General features: G+C 45.8%; 1 protein-coding gene across 3 annotated transcripts in view; it reads right to left on the bottom strand.

The window, feature by feature from the left end:
- The window catches only part of LOC147700843 (putative DBH-like monooxygenase protein 2), a 434,868-nt gene that overhangs the window by 125,186 nt on the left and 284,190 nt on the right, over window positions 1–25,492 (bottom strand). For all 3 annotated transcript variants that reach the window (XM_086929747.1, XM_086929748.1, XM_086929746.1), the window contains exons 9-10: window positions 14,346–14,442; window positions 7,167–7,226 (exon numbers count right to left, since the gene is read on the bottom strand). In XM_086929747.1, the coding sequence (XP_086785873.1) occupies window positions 7,167–7,226; window positions 14,346–14,442 (157 nt within the window). The remainder of the gene's footprint in view (window positions 1–7,166; window positions 7,227–14,345; window positions 14,443–25,492) is intronic.

Below are 25,492 nucleotides of genomic sequence, written 5' to 3' on the forward strand. Positions count from 1 at the left end.
GTCCTCACTTGAATTCTAAATGGGACGATGAATAAACCTGCCATAAACTCAGTAGGAATGCTGACACATGCACTGCTTGGTAATAGACCTCTGACTGTGACCGATGAGCATAAACTCTCAAATGCGTAGAATCGAGGGAGGAATTCATATGCGTAGATGTCTTCTTCTACCATTTCTCTAAAACGTTGTCTTGTACCTATCCAAAGATTCACGATCACCGAAGGAGATGGGTCAGATGTGACGTACAGCCTGACTGCAGATCTTGGGACACGTATGACATCGACCAAAGGTGGAGCTGCAGAGCAACAAGATACGGGACGAGACCGCAATTTCAACGTGGAAAATGAAAAATGACGGGCCGCCTTGAAGCCCTCCGACTGCTAACCCACGTGTGCCTGGAGTCTCCGTCCGCCTTCTTTGGGCCCGATTGATGGGCCTGCATGCTTGTTATCCTTTGCTCCCTTGGTCCCTTTTGTGTGTCCCAGGAACTCTGACCCAACTCCGCTCTCTCTCTCTCTCCTATCGACTATTTGAACCACATTCACCCTCTTTCCCACGTGACTTTTTGCCAAAGGAAAGAACTGCATTCATATGGGAATAGGGTGTTGCCACAGAACTATAGGTGCCGAGCATAAGGCGCCGCCAAACGGATTGTTTAGGGAACAGGACTGTGGTTTAACAGCAGAGGACTGACCGCACCCTGCAACGCGTAAGGATAGAACAGAGCTGGACCTATAGCTCCACCGCCGGTGCTCAACAGCGCCAACGAAAGTACTCGGACTAGAGCCTACCAGTGATGGCTCAATGATAAAAAGACACTGTGACGAAGAGATCTTGTATATTGAACTGAATTCCGCTCTCAACTACCTGGTCAAAACTGTTCATTGGTCACATTTTTAAGTTAGACAGATTTATGCTATGTAGTGCGTTTAATTGTCAGGAACACAACGAAAGGCAATTTCCTATGTGCTGCATTCTGTCCGTCACCTCGACTGTCTATAATTGTACGTCAAATGTTAAGTATCGACAAAATGCTAATTCATCAGCGATGCCTGTCTATCTGTAAACCCATCGATTGCAAAAATGACTGCTGTTATGTAAAAAGGGGCGACTGTGAAAGTTGAAGAAATTGATGTACATAGACAGCATTCATTTCCCTTCTTCTCCCACTCCTCTCCCTGTGAACACCATGAATGCCATAGACTATTGACCGTATCATTCCGCCAGTGGGAACCCATACCTATATGCATATGCACAGCCATTCTGGGCACCATGGCCTTTTTACCCATTGGAATCCCCGGCTTCCCTCCTGCGCGTATCTTGCACCCCCTCTCTCATGTATAGACCATGAAACCCTTTCCCTTTGCGCAACCCTGATGTGAAAGGCAACCCTCCTGCTTGACCCAGGCATTCCCCATTTCCCTCTCGAAGAAGCATCCTTCGCCTCAGCTGACATAGCCCCCCCCCAGCTGTATCTGACTGCCCCTGTTCTCTCATGTACAGGTCATAGGATCTCTCTCTCTCTGTGCGACTCTGACTCTGCGCGCACCCTGACCCCCTCCCTCTCCTCACATGGGCAAGTCATAAACCTTCTTCTTCTGCAAGGCCCTGTCCTTGAGAGTCACGGCCGCGCCTGACCAACACCTCCTTCCCTTCCATGAATGCCCCTCTGTTGACAAGCCTTCCTTCAGCGCTCGATTGTCCACGCGGCATGAATACCACTCCTTTGATGACCCCTTCCCCCGAGCCCGGCTGACCACACATGTCCGAGGCCATCGCCTAAGCCAGGAGATACCATTTACTGCCCTTATTGTATGAAGTCACTCCTCTCCAAAGGACTCACTATTGATCCTGGCCACCCCACCCCCTGGCTATGATTAGGCGCGCACATCCTATACTGTTGATGAAACACTCAGCTGCGTGATTGCCCTCCCCTCTTATCAGCAGGTCAAGGGTCCCCATTGTGAACATATGTGGGGTAGGATTGACACGAGGATTATAGGGATGTCTTTCTTTTGCGTCATACTGTCCTGATTGTACTCTCAAGTGTTTTGTAAGGTATAAAAGCAAGAGTCTCAGCTCACTTGTTAGAGCACCTCCCGAAAGACACTGTGTTTCGTGTCCGAAATGACTGGCTCTCCTCATGAGAATTAAACTCTGTTCTTGATTCCTGCTTCCAGCGCCCGTCTCTTTATTTGCTAATTATTCAACATGGGAACTAAGAGGCGGTTTGCGCCAGCAGCCTGGGCATCGATAGCAATTATGGGCTCATTTTCCACAACGCAGGCGACAAATGGCTGGTCTAGACTGGATTATTGGTTGATAAGTGAGGGAGTAAACACCTGGGTGAATGAGGTGCTGATATTGCCGAGAACACTGTTGGATCACAACCCAGTATAACTGACAGTTACAATTACACAGAATCGGAGACCACCATTCACATGGAGATTCCGTGCAGAGGCACTTGTAGACCCCACGTACGCGGATACAATCAGGGTTGCTATCGAATGATATTTTGAAGAAAATACGGGGTCAGTGGACAGCCAGGAGACACTATGGGAGGCCTTCAAGGCCACGATTAGGGGTACCTGTATTGGTACGACGGCGAGAATATTAAAAGATATACGGAATAGACTGCGTAATGTGGAGGGCAGACTGAGGGAGCTCGAACCCCAATACGACACGACACATGATAAGGAGACACTGGCGCATATACACGAACAAGTTGATGAATACAATGAACTGGCAGACACGGAGGTTAAATATATCTCCAAAAGGCATTTAGCTAGACGATATGGGGAAGGCGGAAGACCTAGCAGATCGCTGGTGGCTAGGCTGACATGCAGAGCTATGCAACCTCCAATAGATTGTATAATTGACAGTGCTGGAGAGACACATCATACAACCAGGGAAATTATGGAACAATTTTGCACCTTCTACGGAAAATTGTACACTTCTGGGGGGGACACAGATGGTCGGGAGCTGAATAAATATCTAGACATTGCCTGCGCCTGGCTGTCAGACGCCCACAGGAAATACCTTAGATTGCCAATAGATGTAGAGGACGAGGATACAGATATCAATTCACTTCCGAATGGGAAGGCGCCAGGACCGGACGGGCTCACAGCCGAGTTCTACAAGGCATTTGTGAAGGTCCTTGCACCTCACATACTGGAAATGTACGCAGAGGTCTACGAGACTGGCAAACTACCGCCATCTCTATGATAGGCAATGATTATCACACTGTTGAAGAAGGACAAGACCCCGGAGGAATGCGAGTCATACCTCCCCTTGTCCCTTATTAACATAGACGCTAAAATCTTGGCGAAAATTCTGGCTATGAGACTGCAGCCGTTGATGCCGCTGCTAGTGTTACCTGACCAGTCCGGGTTCATCCCTGATCCTTCCACGGCTATGAATCTGCACACCATATTTTCCATGTTCCATGTCCTACATCCAGACCTGCAGGCCGTCGTGGTGTTACTTGACGCCGCGAAGGCATTCGATTCCATAGAGTGGAGTTACATGATACACATACTATACAGGATGGGCTTCCCTCCCATATTTGTTAATTGGATTAAACTAATATACACTGAACCCACTGCGAGCCTGACATCTCCCTGCCGCTACAGATGGTAATCACAGCCTCCACGAAAAAGAAAATGGTTACTAAACTTTACAAAGCGACACAATCTGACATGCCACATACTGAGGACACTAGTCTGATGAGATGGAATAAGGTGTTAGACACTCCATTGACGGAAGTGGACTAGGAGCGAATATGCTCGACTACTGGGCGCCTGACCCCTAACAGCAATTTAAGGATAATACACTTAAAGTTTCTACATCAGACATACCACACACCTCACAGACTTTGGAGAATAGGGCTACTCGAGGAGGGGACATGTAAACAATGCGGACTGGGCCCTGCGGGTTTTCTGCATCTGGCTTGGGAGTGTGGATATGTACATGCCTACTGGGAAGACGTAATAGCTTGTATAGTAAAAATGACAGGAGTTGAGCTGTCAAACACCCCGGAATTGTGTCTGTTGGGGCACGCCCCGCAACTAAAGGGTATTGTGAGCAGACTGATACAGGTGGCTCTGCTTTTGGCGAAGAGGCGTACTCTGTTCACCTGGGACAGCAAACAACGCCTTAGAGTAGAGGCATGGCTGAAGGACATGGTGTACTGTAGGGACCAACTAGAAACTTACGCGGAAGAATTGCCTACCAAGTCCAAACCCAGAGACATTTGGGCCCCCTTGCGAGAATACCTGCTAGCCTGCAGTGAAGGCCATTCTGAGAGCAGCTCACAGGTTCAGGTGGAGTGAGGGAAAAGGGCTAGGTAACTTGTGACAAGGGGTTGAGTCCAACGGTACAAATCGAGGAGTGGTGTTAAGTGTATGAACTAATGGTTAGTGTGCTGCACTGAACAAACCGGAACTGTTTTTGCTCTTACTCTTTGTGTTTCAGTTATTGTTTATTACTGTTTTTTATTAATTACTTAGCTAGCAACCTGCAATACCAACAGGTAGGACTGGGTTGGTTGAGTCATGTACGCTGCTAACTCAGACTATGACAATGTGACACGAAATTACACCAATAATGCTGTGCCTGCTACTACCGAACTATTAAGTACGGAACACACACACTGTGCAGGAGCCACGCGGGCATGGGTAATTCCCGTGCTTTTGGGGGAGGGGCTATGCACGAACGATCTGCTAAATGCTTTATCTGGGGTTCACGTACGGATAGATATGGCGCGGCCTGCCCAAAGTGGTTGTAGGTGGCTTGCTGTGTACGAAGTAGCTGAGGGCTTGGTTGCTCGGTGATTTGTTTAATATTGAAACTGAAAAGCTGCCGGCCACCAATTAGTTGTAGGTGTACAGCTGTGTCACACGCAAATGTCAATAAAGGTGTTGTCAAAAAAAAAAAAAACTCTTCAATTAATTGGTCCATCGCCCGAGTAGAGGGAAAGTTGATTAGAAGGTTTGATAATTATGATAAAATTTGAATAGGAACTAATAATTGACATTGGTAACTGAACTTCAAAACAAAATTGACCCCCAGTGCCTTAGGGATATGGGTGAATGTGTATGGGCCATTTATGAGATATTGTAAGAGTTAATCCCTGAGCAAATAGTTGGGTTTTGCGCTGGATCACCACTGATCAAAAAGAATGGTTGAAGCTTCATAATCCTGGGAATTCTCGAGAGAGTTGCCAATATGATTCCAATGTTTGTTAAGAAATTCCGCTTGATGAAATTGTAATTGACTCTGATGTGCCGGGTCAGTCCAACTGTGCCAATGTTGATTCCAATGTCAAGTCGAGGGAGATTCCTGTTTGTGATCGCTCTTCTCTTGTCAGAGTTAAGCCTAAGCATCTTGATGATTTTCTATGTTCTCAAGTTCTTGTTTTTGTTTTGTTTTTGCTGAGGGAGGAGATGTATTGTATCTCTGTGTACTCTGTATTTCATAGATGTGTTGTATCTCTGTATACTCTGTTTTTCTTAGACATGTTGTCTTTCATAGATGTATTGTATCTCTGTATACTCTGTATTTCTTAGACGTGTTGTATTTCATAGATGTGTTGTATCTCGGTATACTCTGTATTTCTTAGATGTGTTGTATTTCTGCATATACTCTGTATTTCATAGTGTACATTCCTTGTGGAATGCTTGCTGTTCCCTGGTAACTTGCTTCTCGTGAAGTAGCGGTGTTACTTGACGCCGCGAAGGCATTCGAATCCATAGAGTGGAGTTACATGATACACATACTATACAGGATGGGCTTCCCTCCCATATTTGTTAATTGGATTAAACTATTATACACTGAACCCACTGCAAACCTGACATCTCCCTGCCGCTACAGATGGTAATCACGGCCCCCACGAAAAAGAAAATGGTTACTAAACTGTACAAAGTGACACAATCTGACATGCCACATACTGAGGACACTAGTCTGATGAGATATTGTAAGAGTTAATCCCTGAGCAAATAGTTGGGTTTTGCGCTGGATCACCACTGATCAAAAAGAATGGTTGAAGCTTCATAATCCTGGGAATTCTCGAGAGAGTTGCCAATATGATTCCAATGTTTGTTAAGAAATTTGTTCATGCTGTGGGAGTCCTGTGCTTACAAAACATGTGTCCAGCAGAAGAAAACCCCAAAGGGTGGCTAATGGGTTTACTACCCGTGACTCTCCAAGACAGAAAAAACAACGAGTAGGAAGAAAGAACTTGGAAATGACACCAGGCCAAATCCTGCATGGATGGAGAGATCCGTGGGTTATCAAAGACATGAACATGCATTATTTCATGAGTGGTGCAACATCGGTGTTAAAGTCATAAATAAAGATTTTTTAAAACATGTTCTCATCCCCACTCACAACTTGAAACAGTGCTGTTTCCATGGTGCATCCTACTGTGCCCTAAAACTGACAAACCTCTCATATGAAACCTTTTGAAAGAATAGAACGATCCTCTGACTCATGCAGCAACCTCTGAAGCGACAGTATTGTTCAAATTCAACATTCTTTCTGGTTGCCTCTAGGAAAAATTACTTTTTTTTTAAGTTGCATAGAAATCTACTATCTCCTTATGGCCCGCATAGACAGGCTGTAAGGTCCTAACTCAGTTTTTTCTGTATTAGTGTACATGGTTAGGGAATATTTGTGTGGCTCACATGTTTAGCAGAACTCAAAGGACAGTTCGTTTTTCTGTTGCTCAAAGACTGTGACCATAGAATTGGGGCATTTTTCCTTTGCTCTGTTTTTGTTTTTAAGAAGTTGCAAGATATCTGGAGACGAAGGCCAGATGTACTAAAAGGCTGGGCGCAAATGGTGGTATTAAATTGTGCACTGACGTTTGCGACCAGCCTTTAATTTTGTGATCCTGAGTCGCAGGAGGGCCTTTCCTCATTGCAAACCATTTGCCATCTTCTTCGTCTGTACCTGATCCAGAGTTTCACTCACATGTGATTGCAAACTATTGATGTACATCATTCCACACTGCAATTAGAAGGAAACGGTCCTTTCACAACCCTTGCTGAAATAGCTTTCGACATTTAACCGAAAGTTGATTGTTGGAGCAAACACACAGCTGGTAATATTCCTTTCATGCTCTTAATAATGGCAAATGAGAGTGTGTTTTTAAAAAATGAACTTACCAATGTTACATTGTGACGTCCTAATGTGTTGTAGGTGCAAACCGTCTGCAACTGATCTCCCTGCAATGAGAGAATAAAGAAATTGCTTATTACCAAAACGAGGCATACATTTTGAAGAATTCGGTGTGTGTGAACCCTATAAGGCATATTCACAAGGAGCTATCATCGGATTACCACACTTTATCGCAGCCAAAGTTGCAATAAAGTCATCACCCTATTCACAAGCTGGTGTAAATAGCCCATATCACCAGTTTACCAGCAATAGCAGCCGCAAAAAACATCGCCGGAGATTGAACTCAGCAACTATTGCTACTGAGATGCAGAGTAGGCATTCCAGTGCAAAAAGCAGCAAAAACATCACTCCACAACATTCTCAACGAACAGCCAGATCGGCGATAAGAACACAAAACAGGCGATAATGTGCGTTAGCAGAAGGAAACTAGCACCTGCTCTGACCTGGTGTAGAGTCGGACGGCAGCCTGCACCACAAAAGGAAGACCAGCCCACAGCCACACCTGAAGAACGACAGATGTCATGGAGCCACTGAACATGGGGGCTGGACACCCAAGAGGGCCCAATAACCACCCTAACCCTTCCCCGGACACATACCCCCCCCAGATCAACACTGAGGCAGCGCAGACGAAGACAGCGACCCACTGAAAATGCACCAACCTCACAGATCCAACACCAGAGAATGCCATTGCCCACTATAGGCCAAAAGGGACAATCATCGCCCACAGACTGAAGGCACCAACACAGCGGACAACCAACATCCCACCACAGACAAAGCTGCTGGCCGTGCTGCACCTGTTGGCCTCTGGCACCCACCAAACAACATCCGCCTGAGATGGAGCAGTCACACAGCCAGGCCAATACAAGTCCCCCGCAATGATCATGGATGACACCATCAGCATGGTACCCCACTAACTACATTTCACACACTGCACAGGAACAGCTGGAGACCAAGCGAGGTGTGTACATCACAGCTGGCTTCACGCACGTGTCAAGGGGCAATTGACTGCACACATGTCCTACCAGTGGCCCTTGACGCAATAGCAAGAGCACATATCACCAATGTGCAGACAACAGTGGAGCACTGTTGAATCACCGCCGACACCGCAGCCAACCACCCAGGTAGTGTGCATGATACCTGCACCTCCCGACAGTCCATCATCCATCTGCGCCACCAGGATGGTACCCACGGAAATGCACTGCCAATTTGCCAATACCAAATGCACACACCACACACCTCATCTCCACAATCATTAAACTCACAACACAAGAAATGCACATGTCACAAGCTCACACACAACATGCACACCCACCAGACAGCACAACTCACAGTGGGAACCTGGGCCAGCCATGGACATGAGCCATCAACGGCATGGCACCTCGGACACACAATAGCAGAATGTCGGCAGAGGTGAGGACCGGGCATGTGCGAAGGAGGCAAGGGACTGATGAATGACAATGTACACAATGCCAAGTGTATCGTGGATGTGCTGGCCACACTGCAGTAAGCAGACCACACACATGTCCATGAAGACACACACCGCTGGTGTTTGGAGTGCAGTGGATGCAACCATGTCACCCCAGCCAGTGGGCAAGTACGCAGAACTGTAGCCTATTACATCGCCCCATAAGCGTGAGCCAGACCAGCGTAGGGGTGTGAATAAAAGGCACATAACTCTGGGCGTGAACCTCTTCCAGAAAGCCTAACGTCTCTGCCAGGGTGGCGCCTCACACCCCGCCACAAGGCTAATGTAATGAGCGGTGTTGCCAGCGAACCAGTGCGCCTGCTGCACCCCAGGACGCTGTTCCCCGAACCAGTCCTGCCCGTCCCTGCGCACCCAGGCCTCAATGTCCACCTACCGACACCGGTGTGTCGAAGAGGGCCCACTACATGCAGGTGCAATCTCCAAGCCTGAGGCTTTCGACCGTGGCAGCCTCCTCAGACCATTACACCCTCCACAACGCAGGCCCGTAGTACTCCTCTCTCATTAACGTACTCCAAATGCATGCACAGGGGACAAGTAGTTCACACATTTGGAACTGAGTCTTGAGTACACAATGGCAGAGCACATGAATCATGGCTGAGAGTATGTCACTATGCACCCTTCGTTGTGGTGGCGAGAGGCCATAGTTACATCACAGCCGCAAGATTCTGTAGGCCCATATGGACTACTGCTCTTGGACTACGCTGCGCTTGAGTAGGTCACAGATTTAGAACTGTACATCGATTATTCAAAGGTCGAGTACAAATCATTGCACGCAAGGAGAGGTGTAAGAGGATGATGCATTGTATTTGGGTGGAAAAAAGGATCATCATCATGGAGGTGATCGAACACTGCCGACACCTATCCTGATGTCACTAACCCTGTTCAGCACCAGCCTGCAACACATGGTGCCGCTAACCCTGTTCACCACCAACCTATGACACGTGGTGCCACTAACCCTGTTAACCACCAGCCGGTGACACATGGCTGTGGCCCACTGCTGACCACTGCCTCCAGCCTACACTTTTGTCCAGTAAGTCCCAGAGTCTTGATGTGGCAATGCAGAACTCATCATCCGTGTACAGGCATCATCGCAGACTGCATCCCCACTCAGCCCCGGTGCCACTAAGCATGTTCCCCGACTACTATGAACACGCTCTAGTCGTACATTGGTGGCGTCTGACTCAATAGCCTAGGTGGTAGTACCCATCCTCATGCATCTGATGCTGAATTGGTTGTGGCACGCTTTCCACTCCTCCATTTGCTGCTTCTGGACAGCTACTGCCCTCTGCTTCATGTCCTGGGGGACACCTTCTACTGTCCCCTGCGACCCTCCGCCACATTCCCCTTCGATATTGATGAGGAACCGCTCAGTCTGCGTGGCCCTACCTCAGTGGACCTCAAGTTACCGTCCAATCGCGGGGTGCCTGTGCCGGCCTCTGTGCATACGGGGCCATTATCTCTGTGCTGGTCAGGTCAAGGACCCCTTCTTCTGAGATATTGGATGACCTCTGTGACAGTGGTTTTGGGCTCATCGACGGCATGTGTCTGTGGCCCTGCGCTGTCTGCTGCCTCCGGCTTCAACTGCGGCCCACCAGGGTTCTCACATCAAATTGAGTTCTGACCGGCCCAGATGTCTCATCACAGCAGAAGACACACGCCACCACCGCCAGGACCAAGTCCAACCGCCAAATGCCAGTGTTGAAACGGTCGTACTGGCAGACTGACGGAGTTGCACACACCTGTTGTGGATGCCATCTTCTGCCTGCTCCCCTGCTCAGCGCTCCAGGTGCCACTAGCTCAGTGCACCATGAATCATCAATCATGACTTTTTTTGGCCTGTGCTGTAGAGAGTTCATGCAGCAATGTCACCTCAGGCAGTGTGGGAGGCCTGGGACGATGATGATGAAGATGATGTGGGTGTCACCCCCCCCCCTACAGCTGCTTCGGGAATGTCCCAAAGGGACACAATCCTAGACATTTTCTTCACATGTGCGCACTCAGCTCTAGTGCCCCGAACTCAGCGCACTGCAACTCACGGACTCTTCTGTTTGCTCATTGTGTGACCCCTGGACTTGCTCCTGCTACCTCCATGAAGCTTCGCAGTTGTCCCTGTAATGCTGGGATTGTCTGTTTCCGTATTCATAGTATTCACTGTTGTATTTGTTGCCAGCAGCAACACCTCCCTATGGGCTGGCTTGCACTCACCCCACACACATCCAACACAGGCGTCACTGTACATGTGGCCCTGCCAATAAAAGTCCCGGGTGCACGAGCCCGTAGCCAGGTCATCATCATATCTGTGTGTGTCCCGTGGTTTTGCTGTCTGCATGAGGGCCCTGGGCCCTACGACATTACATTGTGCTGTGTACAGCGGATGCAGACATGTCCCCACAGGCAGCGTGTTAGAGCTTGGACATGTAGCTTTGTCTTCACCCTCTCAATTCGTAAGGGGAAGGAACCGGGCTGTCGTACGCAGAGCCAACGTGGGTGTGTGACTTATGTGTGCGTTCACCTGGGTGTGGTTCTGTCCTGGGAGTGTACATCTGCATGTGTCTCCATGGCAGTGTGGGTCTCCTTTGGGGGGTGTGGGTGGTCCCTGAAAGGTAATAGACACCCACGTCTGTGATTTAGTTCACCTGCCATGGGATCTGACCACACCCGCACCTGTTCGGCCACCTCCTGTTGGTGATCTGGCACCTGGCATAAGGGTTGCCATGTGTGGGTCGCGGACATGTTGTGAGCCAACTGTGCTTGCGGATCCTTCAGGCTTTGTGGTCTGTTGCAGGGGCTGGGTTCTCCTCTAAGTAGCTTGTCTGCCCTGGTCCTGGTGGTGGGTTGCATCTAATGTCCATGGGCTGTTGTGTGGCGTCGGTGTTGAGGGTGTGGTGGTCGTCTCCGGCATCACTGATGGGTTGTCTGGTCTGCCCTGCTGGAGGTGTTGTTGTCCCTCTGATATGTGAAGGTGAGATGCATGTTTGCATGTTGACATTGTGTTGACATTTATGTTGGTGCATTGTTCTTGCAGGCATGCAGACTGTGTACATTGTGACTGTTTGGGCGGTGCTGGCAATTTGAGGGGGGGCAGTGTCCAAATGTGATTGGCCTGTTGCTGCGCATAGGCGTACAAAGTTGTGTCCCCTGTTCTGCAGTGTCGGTGTTGCACTTTGAGACACATTGTCAAGGGAAGTGCTGTGAATGCTGTGTGTGTGTACCACGGGAATGGGGTACATGACCCTGGGTAATTGTGGGTGTGCAATGTGCTACACGTCCTTGTGCATGTGTGCCATTGTGCCCTTCTACCCCCCGCCCCCCGGTCCCTGTGCTTTCCTCACCCTATTTTTGTTGTGTCAGGTCCTCTCAAGCTGTGTCCGTACTCCCACCTACTTGCACCGTCTTCACAAGGATGACTGGCCTCCATTTCCTCCAGCTCCTCCTGTGGTGCAGGACTCCCACCTCCTGTCACTTCTGCTGTCTTCCTGTGGGCAGCTGCTTTGGGCCTAGTTTATGCTTTCACTTCATGCCAGCGCCTCTTGTCCTCCTCCATTGGTGCCCTCGACACTCCAGCTGCATTCAAGGTAGTCTGATTGTGGGTCAGTTGCTGGTAGTGTCCTGTCGCCTCCGCAACACTTCTTTTGTTTTCCGGCTTCCTCTCCCTCTTCTCCGTGGCCATCGCTGACCCCGATGTTCTTTGCTGGTGGACTGTGGGGCTTGTGGGGTCCGCGTTGGCCTCTGCACTGGGTCAGGGTGCATCCATGTTGCTGCGCACATTGGATTCTTTCTGGTGTGTTGTTTTTGTTGCTTTTATTGTGCATTTTCCTGCCAGACACATGGGATTTGCAGGCCTGCCGCTGGTTTTCACGGCTTTTTGTATCGTGATTAGCGTTATCGCTGCTTTTTTGGCGTTCGTGTTTCGCATTTTTTTGGCGTGGTGTTTATTTTGATGCGGCCATTTGACGCATTATCTGGTGTCTATCTGGTGTTGTAAATTCCACGTTGACACAGGGTTCTTTTCCCACGATAGGCTTAGATGTTGAAAGTTGCATTACGCTGCACTTGCAGTAGTTATCACACGTTCTTGTGACTATACCCCTGTGTTTTGCTGTTGATCTTAATGTTACAGTAAAAGAGCAGCATATGTAAGAAAAATACGAAGACAAAGGGAGTTATGTAAAGTTTGGTGGGCAACTGGCTGTACTGACAGGGCAAAGGGGGCTAAAACCTCACCCATCTGCAGACAACAACTCTCAATATTGAGAGATCTCCACCTTCACGGTGAAGAACTCAGTGGGTTCCTGGTGGCTCCTCTGAACGCACTGTAGGTTTGCTGAATGGCTGCAATGTTTTGAGCAAGTGTTCAGCAAACCTTTTGGCTTTTCTAAAACCATTCTGCAAAACCTTTGTTTTTTCCAAAACCAATTCCCAAACTAGAACTTAAATAGGTCAGACAGTCTGAGGTCCTTAGGCCAATGGCTGATGTCTGTTGGGTGTTTGGTATAAACCTTCACCTGGCAGATCCATCTAGGACCCCATCCGTGGAAACATGACATGATGGTTTTTTCAACAACAAACCGACCGTCAGTTTAGCAGCTATGGCAATACTCCACATTTATCAATGTCAACCCTGTCTGCCAAACTCTAAATAACCCCTTGATTATTGATCCTGAGGAACTTAGGGGCATATTAGCAAGAACCTTGTTAAAATTATTGCTGTTTTAGCGGCAGGAAACTGCAGCTAAAACGGCGATTATGGGCTTGCTAATATGTGTTATAGAAATCCAATAGAAGCGCAGTTAGATGTCCTGGAGCTTTCCTTCGATCAGTAGTGGAGAACTCTGCACATAAAATGATACGACAGGCCTATCTTTGTATGTGCAGTGTCTCCAACACGAGTGCGGAGTGTCTGCAGCCATAAAAGTACTCTTGTAAATCTGGGATGGCATGAAATTCATGGATGAATGCACAGGAACACCCATGGAACACTTCATTTTGTTAATCTATTTAGAAAGGCACACAAGCTAGTGCATAGCTTTGTAAATGTCTACTAGCATTTTGCATCATTGTGGATCCATAAAAGCTGTGCAACCATGACGCAAAATGTTACTAAATCTGGCCCAGTAGTTTTTTTTTCATTAAAGCAGCACTTACTCCTTTAGGGACATGGGCTGCTTTAAGAAAGAATCCCGTTCGAGAATGCAAACACAGGAATAGTGGTTTGCTGTTCCTTGAAGACCACTATCAGTGTGTTTGTAGCTAATCACCGGATGTTGCAATAAGAGAGCTGTTTAATCAATATTGATTAGTTACATCAGATTGCAACCCCCACGACTACAGATTTTACAAAGTGACCTAGTAGTAAATGGGCACACTGCACATTACCAGACAAGTCACATACCACTGCACTGTTTGCAATAATTTCTATAACCTGTCCCTTACTACATTTAGCCTGTAATGTTTTATTTATTTCAGTTGTTAATCATTTGTTTGACATATGTGCAGTAGAGAACTGAGCTGCTAGAAATACGTTTTTAATTCAGCATATTAGATTGATGGACAAACTTGGTAAGCACAAATGTAATTGTGGAATGTAATACCAATTTAAACCCCTGAAGGAGTGTGTTCCAGATGAAGTGGGTAGTTCACTGATAATAACAGTTCATTCAGTGTCAGGTAATGCACTTACCATTTTGATAGGCATGACCGCAGGCAGGTGTCTGAACTCTTGTAGGCTGAAGTCGTAGGACATGTCTCGTCCCAAGAAGCCAATCTGGGTTCCATTCCTTGTAGATAGGAAAGGCTGTTAAGAACTTTTTTAATTGTAAAGCATCTTCAAAACATTATAATTGGGCTGGATGTATAGGAGTTTCCCCTTAGATTTAGACAGCCAAATGGCTCCAAAAAAAGGTTTACAAAATAGGGCCTCTAAATGTGATAGCACAGATTTTATATCCATGAAGTTTATATTCTGGAATTCTCTTACACCAGCACTTGAAGAGAGCACCAACATTTGATGTAACACCACAACTTTGAATCTGATCAAGACCCCAGAAACCATTCAGCTACAGGCAGCCCTATGAGAGACAATAACTTGCATAGCATAACAAAACCTCTCAAACAATAATATTTGGAATCTGAACTTTCAGGCCCAGTTATATTTGCCCCTTGATTGCTGATAACCTACTCTTATTTGAATCAACCAAACAGACGCTTGCTCCGATAGCAAATCTAATTCATAGGAAATGAAATCATGGGAAAGGGGAAACAGCTTTTAGCACACAGCCGGTACCACACAGGCCATTGCAATGTATTTCATTGTAAAAGCATGCATGGTAAAGGCATATTTGTAAAAAAAAGTTTTAAAGTTAAATATGTGTAAGTATTAATAGTTGTATGTTTTAAGTGTATATCTAAATATATAGCTGTATATATAAGAGTGAAAAAAGGGTAATTTTACTGTTTGGGGTGGGCATGTTTTTTTTTTAAATTTTAAAGAGCTTTATCAAAGAGGATATACAATGTAAAACATCAGTACATAAGAAGAAGGCATCAAAAAGATTAAGAATTAAAAATAAATATACAATTGGAAAAACAACCCCAATAGGGGTAAATGAGCTTTACTATGGGAAAAAGCTTATACAGAGATTTTGTGTAGAAGGAGAAGAAAGAGGGGGGAAAAAGGAGAAGAGAAAGGAACAGAAAAGAAGGAAAAGTAGAGAAAAGAAGAGAAGACAAAGGGAGCAGCCTAGAAAGAAAGCTCAATACTTAAAGGTAATGTAAATGCAAATAATTTTATCAAACAGAAAACGACATAACAGGTGCAATATAAACTCTATAAATGTAAAAACCGCAAGGTACAATAAAAAAATAAGAAGTTGAGAGAAAGACATTATGTGACACCTCTGGTAAGAAAGTCAGTTAATGGCATCCATACCAAATCTCTCTTAATTAATAAAGGAGTTGTGGTGGCAAAGGCACAATCAAGTCTATGATGATGACTTAATAAATTCCACCAAGCATTATAAGATATCTTGGATGTATACTTCCAGTTGGTGGTTATAATCTGAAAAGAAATTGCTATAAAAAGATCTATAAACTTACGAACATTACAGTGAACATTCCAAATAGGTGAAGAGCCACCCAAGAAAATATGTACAATTTCAAAAGGAAAATCAGTAGCTAGAATTTAATTTTAACCAAATGCGAGACCAAAGGGATTTAACTAAAGGACAATAGAAAAACATATGTAAAAAATCGCTATGTTCATGAGAGCAAGACCAACACTTTTTAGAATCTAGTAACTTAAATAAATATAAATCAGAAGGAGTAAAAAAAAGTCTATTGTAAAAAAAATAACAAGTATGTGTGGTACTAGCGGATCGGGAGACTGTGTGTATTTTGGACCAAATATTATCCCACAACTGCAGGGAAAATTCTTGAGCTAGGTCTTGTTCCCAAAGTAATTCAAGGTTAGATGTAGTCCTAGTAATGGCAGGTTGAGAGATTATTTTATAGATCGTAGCAGCTTTGAAAGGGAGAGGAAAATCTGGTGGAGGGGAGGGAGTTGGGGGAGAGGTGGGTAACAAAGCATTTTGGGAAATAATGTCAGTGAGAATATGTTTGAGCAAAGGATATTGAGAAGAATGTGTGTTAGAGAGATGAAAGGTGTCACGAATGGGAGAGAAAGTTGTCAGGGAGTTATCAATAAGTAAATGATTATAAGTCAGAATAACTTTATCAATCCATTCCTTCCAAAAAAGCGCCCTATTGTTAATTTTAAGGGACTTATTATACCAGATGGGAGTAAGAGAATGAAAGTCAGCTTGTGAGAGAAAGGAGCAAAACAAGGATAGAGCAAGTGTTTTAGAGCATTTGAGAGTGGGAGCAAGAAATCGTGTTGAAGGGTGAGATAGATAGCTGTGAGGAATGAAAAAGGAGCAAGTTGCTCGAGTTCTAGAGGACTCCAGGCGGTTGTGGGGGGGGGGTCAGTATCAGTCAAAAAAGACCATATTTGTTTAAGAGTGAAGGCTGAGTGATAACGAGAGATGTTAGGGAAATTCACTCCACCTAAGCTTTTGGGTTGTTGAAGACGAGAGAGGGACAATCGAGCTTTACGATTATTCCATAGAAATTTAGTTAGGAGTGTATAAATGGATTAAAAAAATAATGCGGTAGAGAAATAGGAAGCATAGAAAGGTAGAAATTAATAATAGGAAGTAACATCATCTTAATAGTTGCAAGTCTCCCCCACCAAGATAAAAAGAGAGGAGACCAACCATCTATGAGGGATGAAACTTTTTTAACCACGTCTTTATGATTTATTTTAATGGTTTCTATTATGGTATTAGCATATAAAATACCAAGACATTTAATATTATTAGGGTTCCATTCAAAACCAGATCCCTGGAAAAGATGAGACAGACAACATTTATTAAGAGACAACACTTCATATTTATCTATGATGAATTGATAGCCAGAGACTAAAGAGTAATCCTGTAATAAAGAAAAGAGAGAAGGTAAAGAAGTGAGCGGATTAGAGATATAAAGTAAGATGTCATCTGCATAAGCTGTGTATTTGACCTCAACGTTTTTATAGATAAAACCAGTATAGGAGGAAGAACGCCGTATTTTTTCCAAAAATGGGTCTAAAGCAAGAACAAAAAGAAGGGGCAAGAGGGGGCAACCCTGCCTAGTGCCCCTATGGAGGGAAAAATAATCAGACTGGGAACCATTTACCCAAATAGAAGTAGAAGGAGCAGAATAAAGCAATTGAATATAACGAAGAATAGGGGGACTGAAACCATGCCATCTTAATGCTCCAAACATAAAATCCCAATTTACCCGATCAAAAGCCTTCTCAGCGTCTAATGTAATAGCTGCAATAGGGGAGTCCATTTTAGAGGCAAGATGTATGATATTAAGAAGAGTTCTTGAATTAACCATCATGGATCTACCTTAAACAAATCCAGACTGATATATGTTTATAAGATCTGGAATGATATGATTAATCCGCAATGCTAAAATATTTGCATATATTTTACAATCAGTATTAATAAGGGATATGGGCCGATAATTTTTACAAAGGGAGGGATCTTTGTCTATTTTGGGAAAAAGACAGAGCATGGCTTGAGTAAAAGATCCCTGTGACTCTCATTTGGCTAGAAAAGAGTTAATCAAGGAAAGTAGATGCAGTATTAAATTATTTTTAAATTGAAGATAGAAACTAATTGTAAAGCCATCTGGGCCGGGCGTTTTATCTTTGGGCAGGAGAGTAATGGCGTTAAGTATTTCTTTCTCTGAAATAGGAGTATCTAGGGAGGAAAGATCAACTAGATTATCAGGAGATTTAGGGATGGAGTGAAAGAAAGAATCAATTTGTGCAGAAGAGGGATTGGATTCTAGGGTGTAAAGGGTAGAATAATATTGAACGAAACAATCAAGGATCTTAGCATCAGAGGACTGCAGCGTACCATGGGAGTCGGTAATGGATACAATTTTAGCTTTTTGTTGTTTAATTTTAAGATAATTTGCATGTGACTTACCTGCCTTATTACGCCCACCGTACATTTTAGCATTACATTTAAGAAGGTTATTGGAAGCGGAATCCCAAGAGTGTTTATTAAATTGCATCTTGGCTTCAATAAGAGAAGACAATGTATTAGTAGAATTGGGAGTGAAATAGAGATGTTCCAGATGTTTGATTTGTTTAAGAATTTGGGTAGAATGAGCAACAGCTTTTTTCTTTTTACGGTATACATAATCGATAATGCAACCTCTAGCGGCAGCTTTAAAGGCGTCCCAAAGAAAGTGAAACTCAGAGGTGGAATGAAGGTTAGTGTGAAAAAAGTCTTCCATGAACAACGAAAAAAGTGCTCAACAAACTGAGAATCTAGAAGGAGAGAATTATTAAAGCACCAGCGTCTAGAAGTGGTAGAAGTAGAGGGGTAATCCATGTCTAAAATAACAGGGGTGTCATCGGAAATGAGAATGGAACCTATTTCTGAATTGGTCAAAAACTGAAAAGCATGTTGGGTGAGAAAAATGTAGTCAATACGTGAATGCGAGGCATGAACTGGAGAAAAAAAAAGAAAACTCAAGAGAGTCAGGGTGGGATAGTCTCCAAGAGTCAATAAGGACTTTGGAAGAAATTGCTCTATGAAAGGATTTTTGCATCTTGTTGGGAACATACTTGGTTTGTGATTTCCTGTCCAAAAAGGGATCCATCAGCTGATTGCAATCACCTTCCACAATTAAATTTAAATTTAATTTAAATTAAATTTTCATTGGCATGGGAGGAGAGGAGCATTGAAAAATCATTCCAAAAGGTGGGGTCGATACCATTAGGGCCATAAACATTGCAAAAAGAAAACTTAACATTGTTAACAGTACAATCCAAAAACAGCCACCTACCTTCAGTATCATGTAACTCATTCAGTAACTGAACAGTCAATGATGGGCATGCATGTGTGTGTGTGCATATATATATATATATATATATATATATATATATATATTACCCTTATCCACCTTATCAAGGATAAAAGATATATTTGCAAGACATTTAAGCAGCATGGCTACAGTATTATCAGTTATTGGAACTGCGATTACCAGCATGCACTGCCTGAAAATACGATGCACACCTGACATTATTAAAGGGTATTTAAACAGTGCGCAGTCTCGTGAGATGTTACTTTGCTGCTGCCCGTGAACAAGGAAATGTTTTTTCTGAAACGCGTTGGGCTAAAAAGAATATTGAGGAAATTCATGCTGCCCTTTGACATGCTGTGCATTAATTATATCCTGGTGAGGAGTGCGCTTTGTGTTTTCTGGACAATGTGGAACTGAATATATATATATATATATATATATATATATATATATATATATATATATATATATATATATATATATATATATATATATATATATATATATATATTACCTGCTGGCGATAGCCAGTAGGTATATATAGTTAGGATTTTTTTCCTATGGGACTTTTGAAAATTCTATGTCTAATAACTTTGGCGTTTGTGGACGGAATCGGCTGAAATTTTCAGGAAAATGGCACATTTTGTTTCTGAGCAGGCCTTGAAAATTTGGGGGGGTTTCGTCAAGGGGGGCCGAGAAAAAAGGGGGGTCCCAAAACACGTTTTTCCCATGTTAATTTCCATAGGGCGTTTGGCCTCACTTTTAGCTCGAACGGCTGAATGGATTTGCACGAAACTTGGCAAAATTGTAGGGACTGTTAGCCCGATGTGCCTTTGCTGGGTCTCAATATATGTGCTCCAGTGGATTTTGAGAAATTAACGTTTTAAAAAATTTATATATCTGTGACAGCGTCCCAGATAGCGCTCCAGATCGCGTACTTTTCGCGTCACAGAGCTTTGCGAAGCGATGCTGATTGGCTCTCCGGTGTCTGTCAACATTCTAAACAGTCCGGAGCGGCCGCCATCTTGTCTCTCGGTAGGATCGAGAGACAAGAGGAGGAGAAAAATGAAGGGGGAATTTAATGAAAGGGGGCAAGGTAGACCCCTCTTGGCCCCCTAGGAATGATGTTGGGGTTATTAAAGGGTCCCGTGAGGAAAATAAAAAAAAAATGGATTTTTCACGGTAGAAGCACTTCCCGGGCCGCGAACTGGGCCGCAAACTGGTAGCAAAACGGGAATTCGCCATTTTGTGTTTCGTTTTAATTAAATTACAAGGTATAAGGGGGGACGGGAGACGTATCCTGATCCCTTATGTTTTCTGAGGGTGGCTGAGGAGGCTCATATATGTTGATACATGTCTTCCAGCGGCTGTGCGTGAGCATTTTTTTTTTTTTTGCTGCGTGACGTCTGTTAACGTTCGATTCGATGGAAATCAGGAACTGTTGACCGCCATTTTGTCACTACGATAAAATATTTTGTTATAAATTAATCCGTATTGATAAACATTGTCTGCGCCATCTTGCCTTTTTTTCCAATGCCACAATTTTGTCGTGCACGGCAGCCATTTTAGATGCCTTGACCAGACCCACTCTCTGCACGCCGTCGATCCTCAGCACAGCTCCCCACCCTCGCAAGCATCTCCCACATGCACTGGTCACCCCCGCTCTCTCTCTCATGCATGGGCCATAAACCTCCCCCCATCTGCGCTGCTCTTCCCTGAGAATCACACCCCGTGCCCGCTCGACACCTCCCTTTCACCCTATTCACTACCGCACCCTCTGACACTCCTCTTCCTCTGTGTCCGATTGTCCAAGCCGGTCCCAGGCTATCACCTAGCCCTGCGGATGTAGTTTATGGCCCCAGCTGTAGAGAATCACCCCTCTTCAAAGGAGTGACAGTAGATCAAGGCCCCCACCCCATGAGATCCGTCACACCATACGCGTTCCTACTATCTGATAACCATCCTGTATTGTGCTTGGGGAGGGGATTATCACTGTGAGGGTGTGTGGGTCCGAGCCTGAAGCGGAAGATTCCAGGGATGCCTTTTTGTACATCAAAGTTTTTACAATTATGTGTCACATTAAAAATATATAGCACTCCAACAAAGTAGTAGGATTATAAAACTTTAATAACTTATAAATATATACAACGCAACAAAAACAGTAAACACATTTAAACATTTTTTTGAAAAAAGAAGCAACAATGGTCAGTAGCTGTGTTTTGTGCGAATAGTCCCAAGGCAGCACAACGAGCTGAGTTCTGGACGGCACCCAGGTGATGTCACCTGGGTGCCGCATTGGTTTTTGGTATCCTACAATGCAGCTCCGAAAAATGGCGTGGGGCGTCCCGGGGGAGGCCTTGTCAGTAGCAGTCTGTTGTGCGAATAGTTCCAAGGCAGCAGAGCGCGCTGAGATGTGGATGGCACCCAGGTGATGTCCAGTAAACTGCCGCACTGGTTTTGGTATCCTATAATGCTGCTCCGAAAAACGGCGTGGGGCGCCCCGGGGGGGGGGGGGAGGCGGCGTGAACGGGCCTCCCCAGGTGGCGGCTCGTGTGCTGTAGTGGGGCACCCCTTTACCGTTTCAGTTGCCATTCCGCCCGCTTTTGGTATACTGTGCCAAAATCCGCCATTCAGCTGAGTTGCGCCCACTCTTGCGGTTCACCGATAGGCGGCTGCCACAGGACTCTCAAAATGGCGGCAGGCTCTTTCCTTTTTGGGCCTGGTCCACTAAAATGGCCCTGGGACACCTTGGAACTCGGACGCTTGTCTGCTAGGTCTTGGACCCCATTCTCGAAAGCGTCCCCTCAGCCTTGAAGATTCTACAAAAGTCTTGGGGGCCCCCGACTCCTGCAGGCTTTCGGTGGGGAGCGGCTGCCATGATTGCTCGCGGAATGACCACGACGGAGCCACGAGATGGTGGTGCTCTCATGCTGACGCCAGCTTCAGTCTGAAACATCAAGAAAGAAGGTGGGGCTTTCATCGTTTGGGAAAAAAAAATGTTTTAATCCAATGAAAAGTGTTATTTTTAGGTCATATGATCAAGCCTTCCATCATTAGGAAACCAAAAGTAAAATGAACCAATGAAAAGTTTTATAAACAAGTCACATGACCTGTTATGCGGCATAGGGCTATAAAAAGCGTAGAAAATCCGTTGGCACGTGAGGCGGTGTCAGTAGCGGACCGATGTGCGAATAGGCCGAAGGCAGCACAACGCGCCGAGATCCGGATGGCACCGAGGTGGTGTCCAGCAAGTTGCCGCACTGGTGTGGCCATCCTACAATGCTGCGCCAAAAGTCGGCGTGGGGCGCCCCGTTGGCCTGTGAGGTCGCGTCAGTCAGTGGGGGCTGTTTGAGGATCTGACTGCATTGGTGATGCTGTGCGTCGCCCCCAAGATGGAGGCTCCTCGGCTGCAGTGGGGCGCCCCTTGGTGTTTCACTCGCTATCCAGTTGAGTTGCGTCCGCACTTGCGGCTACAGTAGGCCAAAGGCAGCACAACGCGCCGAGATCTGGATGGCACCGAGGTGGTGTCCAGCAAGTTGCCGCACTGGTGTGGCCATCCTACAATGCTGCGCCGAAAGTCGACGTGGGGTGCCCCGTTGGCCTGTGAGGTGGTGTCAGTAGCGGACCGATGTGTGAATAGGTCGGAACCAGCACAAGGCGCCAAGATCCGGATGGCAAGTCCTGGATGTTGGGTGCCATAGTTGAGAGCCAAGATCCGGATGGCAAGTCCTGGATGTTGGGTGTCATATTTGAGAGTTCTGAGCAGTGCTTGTAACACTGTCTGAAGCTTATTTGCACTTGCTGCAGCTTCACTATCGCCCTGGTGTGGCCAAAGATCGCCCATGACATAGGCGGCCGGCTCCCAGGGTCTGGCGGAACTTTTTTCCTTTTCCTTTCTGCATCTTGTCCCACAATCCGTTTGACCTGGAGACACGACCAGGTCCCTGAATGTGTGCAGGGGGACGCTATTGATTGAATCAAAATGGCGGCTTCACACAAAGCTGACTCAAGCGTTGCTGCTGATGCTATACAGACAAAAATTGGTTTTCAGTTTGTACATTCTTCAGGATTTTTCCATCCAAGGCTGGTTGAGAGTTTGTAGAACAATGGCTTTAGATTTTCAACATACTACTCTTCAACATTCTTCCTAAATGTAACAATGTGAGACTCACTAGGAGAACGGCTGTTTATCTTTCCTTTCAAAATGCTGTGAACAATATTTTCTGAATGGAAGACACCATCTTGTAGCATAAAGGGCTGCGTCAAGGGTGGTATTGCCCAAAATGGCGCCGGTATAAATGGGACTCGTAACTTCTTGTTGTGTACTGGTTGTACAACCTTGATATCACGAGATACGTATGCAGTTTTGAAGCACATGGCGGGCGGGGACGAGAATTGATTGAATATTTCGACATCCCTATTGATATTAAGTTCTGATGTGTTATTGATTACTGTACTATTGAAAGTTCGAATTAACGTCACTCATGGTACTTGCCCGCAAATGTATATCTAGATAATTTTATTGAAAGTGGCCCTGTCGTATTTTAATTACAAAATGTACGTCCAGCGATTCCGCAACTGTTAGACACCTTAGTTCTTGCAACCTAATGGCCCGCTCGTTACGTTCCTCTACAATGTAAATGTCTCCTCATCATATACGATTCCAGTTTGCTCCGTGGCCGGCCCACGTGGTTATAGGCCCGTATTTGTATACTGACATTTTCACAATAAAGGTTTTTAAAACAAAACATGGTAGTAGTATTTACAAGTTGTCGCACTGGTGTGGCCATCCTACAATGCTGCGCCGAAAGTCGGCGCGGGGCGCCCCGTTGGCCTGTGAGGTCGCGTCAGTCAGTGGGGGCTGTGCGTCTCCCCCAAGATGGAGGCTCCTCGGCTGCAGTGGGGCGCCCCTTAGCGTTTCACTCGCCGTCCAACTGAGTTGCGTCCGCACTTGCGGCTACAGTAGGCCGAAGGCAGCACAGCGCGCCGAGATCTGGATGGCACCGAGGTGGTGTCCAGCAAGTTGCCGCACTGGTGTGGCCATCCTACAATGCTGCGCCAAAAGTCGGCGTGGGCCGCCCCGTTGGCCTGTGAGGTCGCGTCAGTCAGTGGGGGCTGTTTGAGGATCTGACTGCATTGGTGATGCTGTGCGTCGCCCCCAAGATGGAGGCTCCTCGGCTGCAGTGGGGCGCCCCTTGGTGTTTCACTCGCTATCCAGTTGAGTTGCGTCCGCACTTGCGGCTACAGTAGGCCAAAGGCAGCACAACGCGCCGAGATCTGGATGGCACTGAGGTGGTGTCCAGCAAGTTGCCGCACTGGTGTGGCCATCCTACAATGCTGCGCCGAAAGTCGGCGTGGGGTGCCCCGTTGGCCTGTGAGGTGGTGTCAGTAGCGGACCGATGTGTGAATAGGTCGGAACCAGCACAAGGCGCCAAGATCCGGATGGCAAGTCCTGGATGTTGGGTGCCATAGTTGAGAGCCAAGATCCGGATGGCAAGTCCTGGATGTTGGGTGTCATATTTGAGAGTTCTGAGCAGTGCTTGTAACACTGTCTGAAGCTTATTTGCACTTGCTGCAGCTTCACTATCGCCCTGGTGTGGCCAAAGATCGCCCATGACATAGGCGGCCGGCTCCCAGGGTCTGGCGGAACTTTTTTCCTTTTCCTTTCTGCATCTTGTCCCACAATCCGTTTGACCTGGAGACACGACCAGGTCCCTGAATGTGTGCAGGGGGACGCTATTGATTGAATCAAAATGGCGGCTTCACACAAAGCTGACGCAAGCGTTGCTGCTGATGCTATACAGACAAAAATTGGTTTTCAGTTTGTACATTCTTCAGGATTTTTCCATCCAAGGCTGGTTGAGAGTTTGTAGAACAATGGCTTTAGATTTTCAACATACTACTCTTCAACATTCTTCCTAAATGTAACAATGTGAGACTCACTAGGAGAACGGCTGTTTATCTTTCCTTTCAAAATGCTGTGAACAATATTTTCTGAATGGAAGACACCATCTTGTAGCATAAAGGGCTGCGTCAAGGGTGGTATTGCCCAAAATGGCGCCGGTATAAATGGGACTCGTAACTTCTTGTTGTGTACTGGTTGTACAACCTTGATATCACGAGATACGTATGCAGTTTTGAAGCACATGGCGGGCGGGGACGAGAATTGATTGAATATTTCGACATCCCTATTGATATTAAGTTCTGATGTGTTATTGATTACTGTACTATTGAAAGTTCGAATTAACGTCACTCATGGTACTTGCCCGCAAATGTATATCTAGATAATTTTATTGAAAGTGGCCCTGTTGTATTTTAATTACAAAATGTACGTCCAGCGATTCCGCAACTGTTAGACACCTTAGTTCTTGCAACCTAATGGCCCGCTCGTTACGTTCCTCTACA

The sequence above is a fragment of the Lissotriton vulgaris genome, chromosome 7, assembly GCF_964263255.1.
Source record: "Lissotriton vulgaris chromosome 7, aLisVul1.2, whole genome shotgun sequence".
NCBI classification, from domain to species: Eukaryota; Metazoa; Chordata; class Amphibia; order Caudata; family Salamandridae; genus Lissotriton; species Lissotriton vulgaris.